Source organism: Anguilla anguilla, chromosome 6 (genome assembly GCF_013347855.1).
Source record: "Anguilla anguilla isolate fAngAng1 chromosome 6, fAngAng1.pri, whole genome shotgun sequence".
Taxonomy (NCBI): Eukaryota; Metazoa; Chordata; class Actinopteri; order Anguilliformes; family Anguillidae; genus Anguilla; species Anguilla anguilla.
In genome coordinates, this window is record NC_049206.1 from 54,362,825 (window position 1) to 54,376,531 (window position 13,707).

Genomic DNA, 13,707 nt, shown 5'->3' on the forward strand with positions numbered 1-13,707 from the left:
CTCGTGCACGTACACACACTCACACGTGCACACCCGCATGCTCTCTCACACACACACACGCACACATACCCGCACACGCTCACACACAAGCAATCACAGCCAGTACGTCTGTGTCTTCATCCATCTGCCTGCGCTGTTTACACACACATATCTATTCATCCGTCCATCTGTCTCTTACCTATCTGTGTGCGCGGCGTCTCCAGCCAGCCAACACAAACAAGTGTTTTCCCTTCTCCCGCAAAGTGTCGCTACATATTTCATCTCTTCAATTACAGAGCTGACAGAGGCCCCACACAAACAAACAGCGCTTGCCCCCCCGCCCCCCCCCCCCCCCCCAATTCATCTGCGCCCAAACGCTTTATTGCGCATTCAGGAAAAATTATTTTTTATGGCAACCCCCAAGTTTGCTTCGCTCGTTTAAAGGGTGCCATGTGTGTCGGAAGAGAGGCCAATTATTCCGCGCGTTCCATGACTATTCATGACCGCGGAATCAGGATTTTTTTTTGCGGCAGACAGGTTCCGTTGCAGTGTGTTCTGCACCGTGGAATGTTGCACATTAATATTGAATATGCTGGGGGGGGGGGTGGACCTGCGATGTCTGTTTCTCGCAGAAAACAGTAAATAGACCGGCCACATGTTTGCACAAAGCACTGAACTGAACGGTTTTACCTGGGCGCAACCCAACTTCCCCCCCCCTCCCAAAAACCAGCACCCCTCCCCCTCCTCAAATGCCAGAGAGAGAAGCCTGTAGGAAGCCATTCTGGATCGATGGTAATGGAACACATTCAAAAGCACACAGCTCAGTCCCTGCCAGACAGGTGCCAGGCAGGCCGCAGTCCTGCTCTTGGTGACGGGGACCCTGCTATTGCACTGACGCACACCGCCACAGTACTGACACACACCGCCACAGTACTGACACACACCGCCACAGTACTGACACACACTGCCACAGTACTGACACACACCGCCACAGTACTGACACACACTGCCACAGTACGGTACCGATACACACCGCCACTGTACTACACACTCTGCCACAGTACTGACACACACTGCCATTGTACTGACACACACTGCCACCGTACTGACATACTGCCATCGTACTGACGCACTGAGGCTCAGTGAACATAGAGACACTGTGGCAAACTGAGAGACTGTGGACATTATCACACTGTGACACACTAAGCTGCTATGGACACATATTATACAGACACAGGACATATGGTGAGACACACAGACACTGAACATACATCACACAGGGACATGCTATGGCACACTGCTATACACTGTCATCCGGTTTGAAACCTCCCCATTAATAAGTTCCTTAACAACTATCCATGAGCTATTCCCCAGAAATAACAAAACTCCACCAGCACCCAGTGACACTAGCAAATCCATAAAATACTGTGGAGTCTTTTTCCCAGTTTTGCAAATTTGAAATCAAACTCCAATATTTGGCATTTTTAAGACCACAAAATGACAAACTAATCAAAACATGGCATTTACTGCCATCTTCTGGAAAGTATGGATATGGTTGTGTATCTTGCAATCAGTTAGCCTATCTGAAATCAGACTGACATCCTCCATTACTTTTCAATTAATAATGCCAAAAGCCTTCCTGTGATGGTTGTTTTCAATTTCATGGATGCATGCTTTAAATACATCTCTAATAAAACTTAAAACTAAAGAAAATCAAACATTTGAGCTTAAGCGATAGAGGACGAAACCTTTTATTCTGCATTTAGAAAACTACAGTTTTACTGATGAAGCCTATGCGTGTATTTATAAACATTTGTATCTTTTAAGAGCACCTTTACATGAACACACTGAGTGCAGCTCTGTTGAGAGCGTGCTTATTACTGGAGCACAAAATGGCAAACCGATCATAACGCAGCGTTTACTGCCATCTCCTGGTGCAACACCGCCGTCAGGCCTGTTTACCTCATTTCAGCGCAGATATTAATGTGCAGGATTCTGATGTTTCTTTTTCATCAATTTCACAAAACGCCCCATGGCCCAAGAAGACTGAACAGACAGGTGAAACGTTAAAGTTTTCCTTCGAGTGTAGACAAAAGCAAGAGTCAGACTAATTTATTGACCTGGATACTAATTTAAAGTTCAATAAATGAATATCTTGAACAATCATTGCATGCTATTCAATGCTGTATGACAACGTGCTGTTGGTGGTCTTTAGAATACTTCAAGAGAGGCAAAAAATAAGCAATCACTGGGTGCTCCTGAAAAAAGCATTTGGGCATGTTTGAGTTCTAGAAACTTAAAACAATTAGCAAGGTGCTCATTAGACTGTTTGTTTTTTGCTATAAACGATATGCCAATTCAGAAAAAGCATTATAATGTATTTCTTCCTCCAGCAACAGTTCATTAAACTTCACAGAATCTCAGCTTCATGCTCTTTGCACTGCAGCATCCTTCTCTGCTAGTCTCCACTTAAACAGAGCCGTTTTAATGTTATGTAAAATGTCTGCCACTGCAGCGAACTAACTGGGGATGCTACAAATATCAGCTTCTAGTCCACTTTTAAGCACTTGCCATGAGATATAGCCTAGTTATTTTTGTTAGAAATATGTACACAGAAAGTGTTCATTGCAAATATAGAGTAGTCAAAAGCAAAATGGCCCAAGAGATTGCATATGTCCATTTTAAAAGCTTGGCGTGCCTGAGAATCATGATTTGTGCCTCTGACAGGTTTGTGGCACGTTTGAAAATAGTTCCAGTTCACGCTGTAGAATCCCCTCCACCATCTGCACTTCACCACCAAATAAATAAATGATTAAGTAAATAAACCGGCACAACACTCGAAGCCCAGCAGCTGTGATGCTTGGATCCATCTGTAACAACCCAATCTTTCCTTTTTTTTATGTGCCGAATTCTATAATAAACATTTTAATACAGCGAGATTTAATTGTTCACTGCAAAGCAAAGGCACGTTCACACAAAACATTTCTATTAAAACATCCCACCAGCTGGTGGCTTTCATTTCTATGAGATTTGGTTTTAGGGTTCTCCTCTAGGGGACACTAAAAGACAACTATTAATTTGTATCTTGCCTAAGTTTTCCATTACAGCAAAAATGTTTCTTATTAATATTTTATGAGGAAAGTAGTTGTTTATAAATTAATTTCTAAACACATTGTTTTTAAACTTCACTAGCAATCGTTAACAGGGAGAAACTGATGCGGAAAAATAAGGACTTCACTACAACTACACCATTGGGTGGTAAAGCGAGAGTAGTTCAGAATCACAGGGTGTCATCGGTCCATTCTTTCAACAGTTAAAGCCCGAACGTAGTTCACGTTGTTCCTTCACAACTTAACTTCTCTCGACACAGCTGATCTTAGATCAGCGTTCGGCAAGGGAACGCCGTGGGGAGTCGGAAGCGAGGGGGGGAAAATTGGAATTCAACCGCTTGTCCTTCTGCGCATTTGCAAGAAATGTTTGGCAGGGTTTGTGTCTAAGCTAACATGTCCCACCTGCCGATGGATTTATAAACAGGCCTCGGTAGGGACTATTCAGGGGTAGAACAGAGTGGGGTTTTTTTATTTACGCTCAAATCTATTTATATCTGACCCCTCTCCCTCCACCATTATTTATTCCTCCCATCAAGTCCGCACTTAACTCTAATGTGCAGCGGAGAGAAAAAGTTTGGACCTAAATAAACATGGATGTGGTCGCATTTTATCGCGTCATCCATAATGTAGAAGGAAAGCTTTGGAAAATCCTCAAGACCGTTGGCAGTTGCGTCAGCACCGTCCTGGAAACCGGCATCAACAACAGTGCGAAAGGTATAACAAAATAATTTTGCTCCGATAAGGGCGCCAGCAAGTGGGTGAGAGTTTTAAGTGCTTCACTGTATCACAACACTCCATTACTTAAGAGGAAGATGTTATTAATACCTTTCATTTGGTTGTGATTGACGTTGGGATTAGTGACGAAAAAAGTGTATTTACCCTACTGCACAGGCGATACAGAACAACCACGGCAAACAACGTTACGCCGCTACGCTTCGTTTTGGGGAGTTGGGGGAGGGGGTGGGGGTTGTCGGGGAGGCCTTGCTAAATTTATCTCTCTTTGCTGAGACATTAAATTAGCATTCCTGTCATTCCGATTGAGTGGTGGGTTTCCATCTACCTCGGTCGAATGCTTTATGCTCGCGAGGCTGGCAGAGGATTGATTTTCAATTAAGCTAATATCGTTCATGCCTACCTGTAGTGCCTCTGCGCCACACACAATGTCCATCGCAGTTCTTCATCTTTACAACCGAAACAAACGACATGCACGGCAGTTACCAGCACATCATTTCCTTTCACGTCGTTCCTGGGATCCAGCTCCGTCAAACACTGCAATTACAGGCGTTTGTTCGGAGGCTAATCCGTATGCAAATGAGGCGCCTGTGCAGATGAGGCTCAGGTGATTGCGGCAGATAATGCGCGATTTGCGCGTGCAATTATTACGTTCGCGCCAACAGAAGCACAACACACTGCCAACACATTTTCATGGATCTTACCAAAGACGGTGGAGGAAATTAGAAAAGACGTGTTAGTCAATGGAGAATCGTTTCAGCACCTTATAGTAAAATTATAGTTAGTCGACCAACTTACTAGAAACATATAATAGTGTTGTGTAAAGGATTGATAGGTGACAATGATGAAGTAAGTGAAACTGGAACCAAAATTGGATCCCTCATTACATTACATTACATTACAGGCATTTAGCAGACGCTCTTATCCAGAGCGACTTACACAACTTTTTACATAGCATTTTACATTGTATCCATTTATACAGCTGGATATATACTGAAGTAATGCAGGTTAAGTACCTTGCTCAAGGGTACAACGGCAGTGTCCTTACCCGGGAATCGAACCTGCGACCTTTCGGTTACAAGCCCAGTTCCTTACCCACTGTGCTACACTCCGTCCTATCACTTCTTTATACATCCATATCCACACAATTTACTTATATGCAATGTTTATACATTATATACGTCTACATTTATATCCAAACTTTTCCCTGGTGATTTGTCGATACCACTTTCTTCTGCACACACACACACACACACACACACACACACACACACACACAGTATAGCATATAAAAGACAAAGTGAACATGTTTAAATCAAACTCTTTTAATACTACCGTAGATTTCAGCTACTCCTACATGGCTACCATGAATATTTGTACAAAAATGCAGTAAAAATAGTATTGATTAATATATACAGATATGTCTTTTCAGTGTAGGCAGGCAGGTCGTACATGTAGATGACAAGTACACTGATGGTCTTGCACAAGTTTACACAATACAGATATCAGTTCCCCAATGGACTGTTTCCTATTCCAGCAGACTTTCAGAAAAACAGAAAGAATATCTTTTTTTCTTTAAAAAACAAAACAAAAAAAAAAATAGTATTAAAATACATGTTTTAAAACGATATAGAGATACATGAATGACAATATGCAGGGTGTCTACATAGGAGAAGAGAGAACAAGACTGGTGAAAAGGACTGACAGCAGTCATAGAATGTTCTAGTCTGGAGATAATTTAAAACAAAGTTTGAATTTATAACAGCCAAACCATCTGATTTGTACAGAACTTTTAATCTATTGCAGAAGCAGTTACTGCTGATTTCATTAAGGTTTAGAATAAATCTGATTCCCTCTGTTGAGCATCCATCTGACAAGTTTTACTGAAAGGGAATTTTAAATGCACCACAGAATGCAGTGTCAGGTCTTGTAACTTTGAGTTTGTAGTCAGAGCCTTTAAAAAGAGACCACCTTCTCTTCAGCACTGAAAATGCAACTGTCTGCACAGTTTAACAATGCAACTCTAGAATATGTTCTTTTGTTCATAAAATAGAGAGAGAAAGAGAGAGAGAGAGAGAGGGAGATGGCAATAGTGCAAACTGTTCTCAGTCTTATGCACCAGTGACTTGATTAAGTGCTTCAGATTCCTTCTATCTTCCACCTGCTATTTGCAGTCATGAATTAGTCATGAGGTGCTTCGTTTCCATATCCTCTAGTTGAGAGTTCAAAGGTCGCACGTGTGTGCCACACGGGGGCCACTGAAGGTACAGGGAAAAGTAATGGAGCGGAGCAGATCGACAGGCAACGATGGGACTGAGGCTTCACAAGACCCAAAATGGGGGATGTCATGTGCTCGCCGATGGGGCAAATCGTTGTGTTTCTGCCGTGCGGAACACATTGTTTTGATTGGTTCAAACTAGTCTGCGATCATTGTAGCTCAACCCATTATTGGGCTTAATGAATCCTCACTGTCCCATGACTAATGACCTGCAGCTTTGTCCTGGTGCATTTCGCCAATATGAATTAGCATACTTCTATGAAATCATCTGAAGTACATGCAATTGTTTGGCGAAAAACAATAACGTGTTTTCAAAATCCAATCGCTTCCTTTTCCCAGGAAAAGCCCCACCTACAGCACCGTCTTCCTCTGTCGGATATTCCCACATAGGGGAGTCAGCGCCACTCAAAATTCCTGCTCTGAACAGTGACACCCCCTATTCTCTCATACTGAGCACAAAGGTTCCCTTTCCCTTCCTCATTGTTCTAAATAACTCCCACAAGAAAGGAATAATCTGAATGACTTCAAATGGAAACGGTCATATATGCAATAGTCGGCTAACAACAGCACTGTAGCAGGGCACCTCTCCAAAATGTTGTGCCTACAAAACTGAGAAGAGTGGCAAGTAAAGAACTGCTATACTTGTCATATAACATGCAATAGATTCTAAGAAAATAGGCCTCTCTCATCCCCAGTGTTTTAATATAAATATAAGTATTAAAAAGCAATGGAAGCACCAGCTACTCTTTATGTTTTCTGAGGAAAAACTTGTATTTTTGAAGAACACTACTGCATTATTTACCACATGGTCAGCTGAACAAATTCCCCAATCATGAGGAAACATTTCTCATTTCACATTCACACAATATTAGCAAATTTGACACCGCTTTAGAACCTGCTATTACAATATAGTAAGCAATTGTTAGGGAATGTGTTAGTGCCCAATATATTGCTTATTTATTTGCCTATCAGCATTGCGCTACAGAGAAAAAATATCGAAGGGAAAGTATTATTAATAAATACACTGAGGAATGATGAGGGAGTCACAGCGTTGGTGATTCACAGTGCCGATGTATTGAAAATGAATTTAGTTTGTTTGGCTTGACCACAGAAAGCCGGTAACAAATTTTTTTCAAATGAAATTTTGGATCAACGTTCAAATATATCCAATCTGTATGTTGTTCCACTGCCAATGTGAGTAACAGACTGGCTGCAATGTGGTAATGCTACTTCAAAAAGACACCAGCTGAAGAAAAAAAGAGCAGAAATGGGAAGTGGAAAGAAAGAAAAAAGATGTTTGTGTCCTCCTCTAGAGCTGTCACAAGCTGTGTTATAGCAACTTTAAAATTCACATCAGCTATAGTGTAGATTTACGCTGCCCTCTTTCTAAAATCATGCACTTGAATTTTTTAAGTGTTGCAGTTTTAAACTGCTGAGGCACACAAACAAAATAAACTCATGAATCATTGCTTTTTCAACAACACAATTGTCTCCATTGACAATAAACCATGCATTTTACGGACTCTGGCTTCAGTTCAACTAGTAATGTCTGATTTGCTTCTCATTTCATCCGATGTAAAGATGGACTGGGACCCAGCAAGGCCTTACAGTACTTCTTTTTTTCTTTTCTTTTTTTTTTTAACAGAGCCTCAGGGACAAGACAGGGACACAAAAGATTCACATTGAAGAAAATCACAGATTTGCAATATCATCTTACATATGTTTCACTAGAAGGTGCATGGCCCAGAATGTTTTATTGATGTCACTGGTAAAAGTCTTTTTTTTTTTTTTTTTTTTTTACTCTGTGAGTAACATTGAAAGGCAGAGACACAGAAAGGTTTCTGAGTGAACAATTATACACAGCAAACAGAACATAGTAGATACGCGAAACAATATCAGATCAGTGCATGCATTGGCAAGGTTCAAAGGTTTCCTGTGATTGACAGCGCTGCTATGTGAGTATTAACCTCTGACAAGCGTCTGGGACTGTGAAAAGAAATATTCTGCTATATTTTTCATATCAGGCTGTGTCGATTCATGCAGCGCTGGATTTCGGTCACCCTCAGTGACCAGCATGCCCTTGTGAAAATGCACTATTTGTCGTCGATGTTGGCGTGTGCGGTTGTTAGCCTAGCAGCGCAAGCACGAAGCTAGTCGCACCCGAGGCCCAGTCGGGCCAATAGGAATCTCACACTCTCATGCGCCACAGCCCCACAGCCAATCACAGGCAGAGCTCAAGGCGGCCATGATTGCTGCTGCCTCCCGCTGTTAGATGTGTGTGTGTGTGTGTGTGTGTGTGTGTGTGTGTGTGTGTGTGACATTACAACAGAACTGTGAGACAGGGTTAAGGACATGGTTATTGTACACAGAATAATGCCAATCAAACAAATTTAAAAAAAAATAAAAAAAACATAGTGATCGCACATTAATGGCCGTGTGTCAGATTAGGAGCACAGGTCAGGCCCCCTCTAGCCCTTCTGACAGGACTGTCAGGACACTGGTGGGGTGGTGGTGGGTTTTTGGGGGCGGGGGGGGGGGGTGGTGTTTACAGAACATGGTTGTGAGATGGGGGGTCCTGTCAGGGACACAGGGACAGGGTTCTCTTCCCTCCCTGCAGGGGGGGGCTGCCGATGGGGGTGTGGGTGGGGGGAGGGGGGGGGTTTTGGTGGGGTCACAGTTCAGTGGGATACAGGAAGGTCGGGGCGCCGGGTCTGGATGATTTTTGGCTTGGGGCAATTCTTTGGTTCCTCTTCCTCCTCGGTGTCGCTGTCGCACACGTGCACCACCACGCTGGGGGTGGACTCTGTCCCTGCGTGGAGCTCGTACTTCTCTCCTGATGAAAGGGGGGGAGAGGCGGAGGGGGTCAGCACCAGGTACATGACAGAACACAGTAAAAAAAAGATAGCCAGTGTGCTTCTTTCACCCGTAAGGTATTCAAACCTGTGGTACTTTTACCATAGAAAGAAAGAGAGATTTCTCTATGGAACTGGAATATATTGTAAAATATAACTGACTAACCATCCACGCAACTATTATCTATACCCGGTTGTTCCTCGTCAGGGTTGCAGGAGGTGCTGGAGCCTATCCCAGCATGCATTGGGCGAGAGGCAGGAACAACACCCGGGAAAGGTTGCCAGTCTATTGCTATATACTGAATATATTATCTATATATTGCAACACTTCATATATATATATTGGCAAATATACTAATTATTGCCACTTCAAAATAATTTCACTTTTGTTTCATATTAAAATGGAATCCCCCTGTCATATTTGTTAAGGATGTTCTACAATAACATCACTTAAAGTAATTCCAATTTTCAGGGTTGCATATAGTCATCAGACAGTGTTCTCTGTCCAAGACATCAGTGGGTATGGTCAGTTACCCAAGACTTAACTGTGTATGGTTCAAATTTATCAAAAAGTAATATTAATTGTTTATTCATACTGTAGGTTAAAAAAAGGTCAGATAAGTATGCACAAAGCACACCTCTCTTTCAGCTGATTCCGGATCCAGTAGCACTTTTTCAAGGTGAGGTCAGATGATCCTGGAGACCGAGGCCTATTTTTACCGGAATGTTTGATGACATCAGAGAAAGTGGGGCATTTTTATCATTAGGTCTAATGACACCAGAGACAGCAGCCCGCTCCTTAGTGTCTGGCCCTAGGTGAGATCTTCTTACTCACTCTTCAATATCAGAGCTTTGAGGAAACGCTGGATATAGCTTTTTATTCGTCCTGTAAAATTCCAAAAATACTTAAGGAACAGTTAAATGCAAAAGTATTAGGACAGTCACTGTCCCTGACTGTACTCCAGCACACTGGACATTAAATAAAACAATGAATATAAGTGCAGACTGGCTGCTTCAATATTGGGTTATCCATGTAGGAATTACTGTACATAGTCCCCCCATTTTAGGGGAGCAAAAGTAGTGGGACAAACTAACATAAACTGAAATGTATCTATTTCAAATCCAAATAGCTGAAGTACAGATCCAAAACAACAAACATTGTGTGCTAATACTTTTGCATTTAACTGTACTTTCCAATGGTTAATAAATGTGACGTAGAGTTCACTTGGATTTATTTGACAACGGACTTTGACAGTTTTTTTTTTTTTTCCAGAGCCAGATAAGACTGAAGCTCTACATCCCCACAGCTCCGCTCGTGTCATCCCACCATTTTGTCTCTTTGAAGGCACGCCGAAATAAAAAAAAAAAGAGATAAAAATGGCACGGCCTTCTACTTCATTCTCCTCTCTCTGTTCCCACCCGAGCGGGGTGTAAATATTTGAGACGTGCTCCGTTCCCGCGATGCGCTCGGCGCTGCGCGGCCGGGTTGCCAGTTTGACCCCCAGCGGTCCGCGCGCCGCGGGGAGTCTGTTTGCCGAAGGACCAGAACAAACAGCGGCAGCGCTCTCTCAACGCGCGAGGAGAGACTGAACACGCTCAGAGTGTCAAACAGCACTGATCAGAGCTTCCTCTCTCTCTACCTCACTCTCTCATTTTTGTGTTCTATCCTCACGCTATTTCACTCTTCCTCTATCTCTGTTTTCTCTTTCCTCTCTCTTTCTCTCTCTGTGTTTGTCTATCATTCTTGTGTTCTATCCTCATGCTATTTCACTCTTCCTCTATCTCTGTTTTCTCTCCTTCCTCTCTCTCCATTTCTCCCATGTTCTTCTATTCCCACTCTATTTACTCTTACTCTCTCCCTCTCACTCTCTCCATTCACAGTTTTACCACTCGCACGTCCCTAATTGAGGATATTTTTGACTCAAAGTACAGCTGTCCTTTTCACGACGCTGGTTGCGCATTTTTTAGCGTGTTTCTTTCTCTCTCCATTCCCTCTCTCAATTTTCCTCTCTGTCTTTTTATTACCTCCCCTCTCATTTGATCTCCCCTCTCACTCTGTCTCATATTTCCTCTCTGCCATCTCCCTCTCTCTTTTCATCCGCTCCACCCCCCCCCACCCCCTCCGTTCCGCTCTCTCCCGTGGTGGCCCTGGCCCCACTCCTCGCTGTCCAGTGACGTCAATGCCGCTCACTGATGCCAGGGGTCAGTCAGACAAATGTGGGGGGGGGGAGGGGGGGCTGCCCACTCAGGGGCCACACGAGGGGAACGGAGATCGTACAAACACAGCCACACTAGGCCACTGACTGGCAATGGTCAACACTGACCAGTACTGACCACCACTGACCAGGTCCAACACTGACCAGTACTGACAACCACTGACCAGGTCAATGGTGACCAGTACTGACCACCACTGATCAGGTCAATGGTGACCAGTACTGACCACCACTGATCAGGTCAATGGTGACCAGCTCTGACAACCATTGACCAGGTCAATACTGACCAGTACTGACTACCACTGACTAGGTCAATAGTGACCAGTACAGCTCACTACTGACCAGCCCATCATGAGAAGCCTATTTCACAATGGATCTTTTTCAGACTGACCCCATGACCCTGTTAAACATTTATTTGTTTAACAGTTTGTTCTTGAGCAGTCAGAAAAACACATATTTTAGTATTTGTGAGATAACGAAGGCCACAGATCCATCACTAATTGCATTACAGAGAAAATGAGCTTTTTTTCCCGCATCCATCACCCGCAATAGACCTGGGCATATTGCCACGCATTGCACATTCTGCAAGCCTTTGGCCATGCAGTGTCAACAGAAAACTGTGTACAGACCAGCCATCTCAATGAACATACCCAGGAATTTTGACTGGCCATGAAATGGCAATTTATTAAGGACTTCTAAGTAAAGTTTATTAATAGCAAAATCAATCAAGACCTAACACACCTCCTTGAATATCTTCATTTTATAAGCGTTTGGGACAGATGGATGTCATCTTTTCACTTTGCGATCAGCTGCCAACCCAGCTACACACAGGGTCTATTTATACTGCATTCCTGAAAGCGAGGCCAAAACACTTCAAAATAACGCTCTCCCCGAATCATTGTTTCTTGTATACACAGCATTCCTTAGCAACAGCCCCAAAATAAACTCTTCAATCCACAATAAAAATTTAACCCCCGAATATTCAAGGGCCTGGCTTAATCTGACTGCACCAGCGCAGGCTACAGCATACAGTAGGAACTTAGCCCTGGAGCTCGTGGGGCTGCCTATTAGTCAGCTCCCAATGATAACAAATGTACAGTTTGAGAAACATACTGGTTAGCGTTAGCATGCAACCCAAAGGAACGCGCGGCTACAGTATCGAGCATTTAATTAAGCCCTGAAATGGTACTACTCGGTGCAGGCAGGCTAACGACAGCACCAGTTCCCTCAGTAATGATCCACTCTTACACTCTGTAAAAGGCAGGCTCTATTCGCAGCAATTTTGCCTTTGATAAAGTCGCCTGTTTGACAGACAAGCCATTTTAATAATTATTTACAGGAGGAACTTGCGAAAGCTGTCACGAGTGCGCAGCTGTGCGTACAGTTGTGCCATATTTCGGGTGGAGCGGAACATTGTTTCGCCAGATAGCTGGGGGAACGAGCGAATACCTGCAGCAGCAGCAAGCTGCCAGGTCTCTGTGCTGACATAGCCGGTCTACCGAAGGCCTGGCCGACAGGTTCTCTGGACCCCCCGGGAAACATCGCTGACCTACACGCTTAAATGGTAAAATTTCGATCACCTAACCCCTAACTGCTCCCAACGAGCGCTATATAAACGTAGTCCATTTACCAGGTAAATGGACTACGTTTATATAGCGCTTTTATCCAAAGCGCTTTACAACTGATGCCTCTCATTCACCCATTCGCACACACACACTCACTCACACACCAAAGGTGAAAGGCTGCCATGCAAGGTACCAATCAGCTCGTTGGGAGCAGTTAGGGGTTAGGTGTCTTGCTCAGGGACACTTCGACACGCCAGGGCAGGGGATCGAACCAGCAACCCTCCGACTGCCAGACAACTGCTCTTACCTCCTGAACTATGTCGCCCCTTAGCTACACGTCTTTCACCTAACTGTCCACAGATGCGGGCGAATATTCCATTAAGTGCTTTTATTCCTCAGGACCGATGGCTGGGCGCATTCCTTGTAAAAAAAGGACCCGAAAACGAGAACAAAAGCATTCTCCCTTAATGAGTACTGCTGTTGAGCAGAGCTCTGCTCCATACATAGTGTGGGAACACATTAAAAAAACTCAAAAAGCACATGGAAACTGTAATGGGGGGGGGGGGGGGGGGACATGTTTGCCATTAATGTGTCATACTTGATGATGGTACTTTGATGTTGCTCATCTTAAAACATGTTTGTTCGGAACATATCACTGCAATATGATATCATGGGCTCCACTAGTCGTGCCAGCATCTTTCCGAACGCGAAGGTGCCTCTTTCCAACACAGCTTGACACATGATTATAATGACACACAGCTGCTCTCCAGTGTGGAGTAGAGTACATCTAAAACGCTGGTTTCCAAAGCCGTGGTTAGGAGGCCTTATGTGTCACTCCTCCGTTAAAACCTTTGGAAGTTCGGAAGAATCAAAGCCTTTTAAAAATAGAGAGGGGGGAAAAAAAAGACAGAAATAGTCAAAAGCCACAAAATACACCGCTCGTTTCCCCCAAGAGTTTAATGCCCACGATACAACAAC

General features: G+C 43.6%; 1 protein-coding gene and 1 long non-coding RNA gene across 4 annotated transcripts in view; one reads left to right on the forward strand and one right to left on the reverse strand.

Moving 5' to 3' along the window:
- Positions 1-5,130: 5,130 nt before the first annotated feature.
- rcan2 (regulator of calcineurin 2) overlaps positions 5,131-13,707 on the reverse strand; it is a 63,230-nt gene continuing 54,653 nt past the window's right edge. For all 3 annotated transcript variants that reach the window (XM_035422050.1, XM_035422051.1, XM_035422052.1), the window contains one exon: positions 5,131-8,932. In XM_035422050.1, the coding sequence (XP_035277941.1) occupies positions 8,778-8,932 (155 nt within the window). In that variant the 3' untranslated portion in view covers positions 5,131-8,777. The remainder of the gene's footprint in view (positions 8,933-13,707) is intronic.
- On the forward strand, positions 9,727-10,331 carry LOC118229746. Its single transcript, XR_004765723.1, has 2 exons — positions 9,727-9,767; positions 10,225-10,331. It is a non-coding gene; the product is annotated as an uncharacterized LOC118229746 (long non-coding RNA).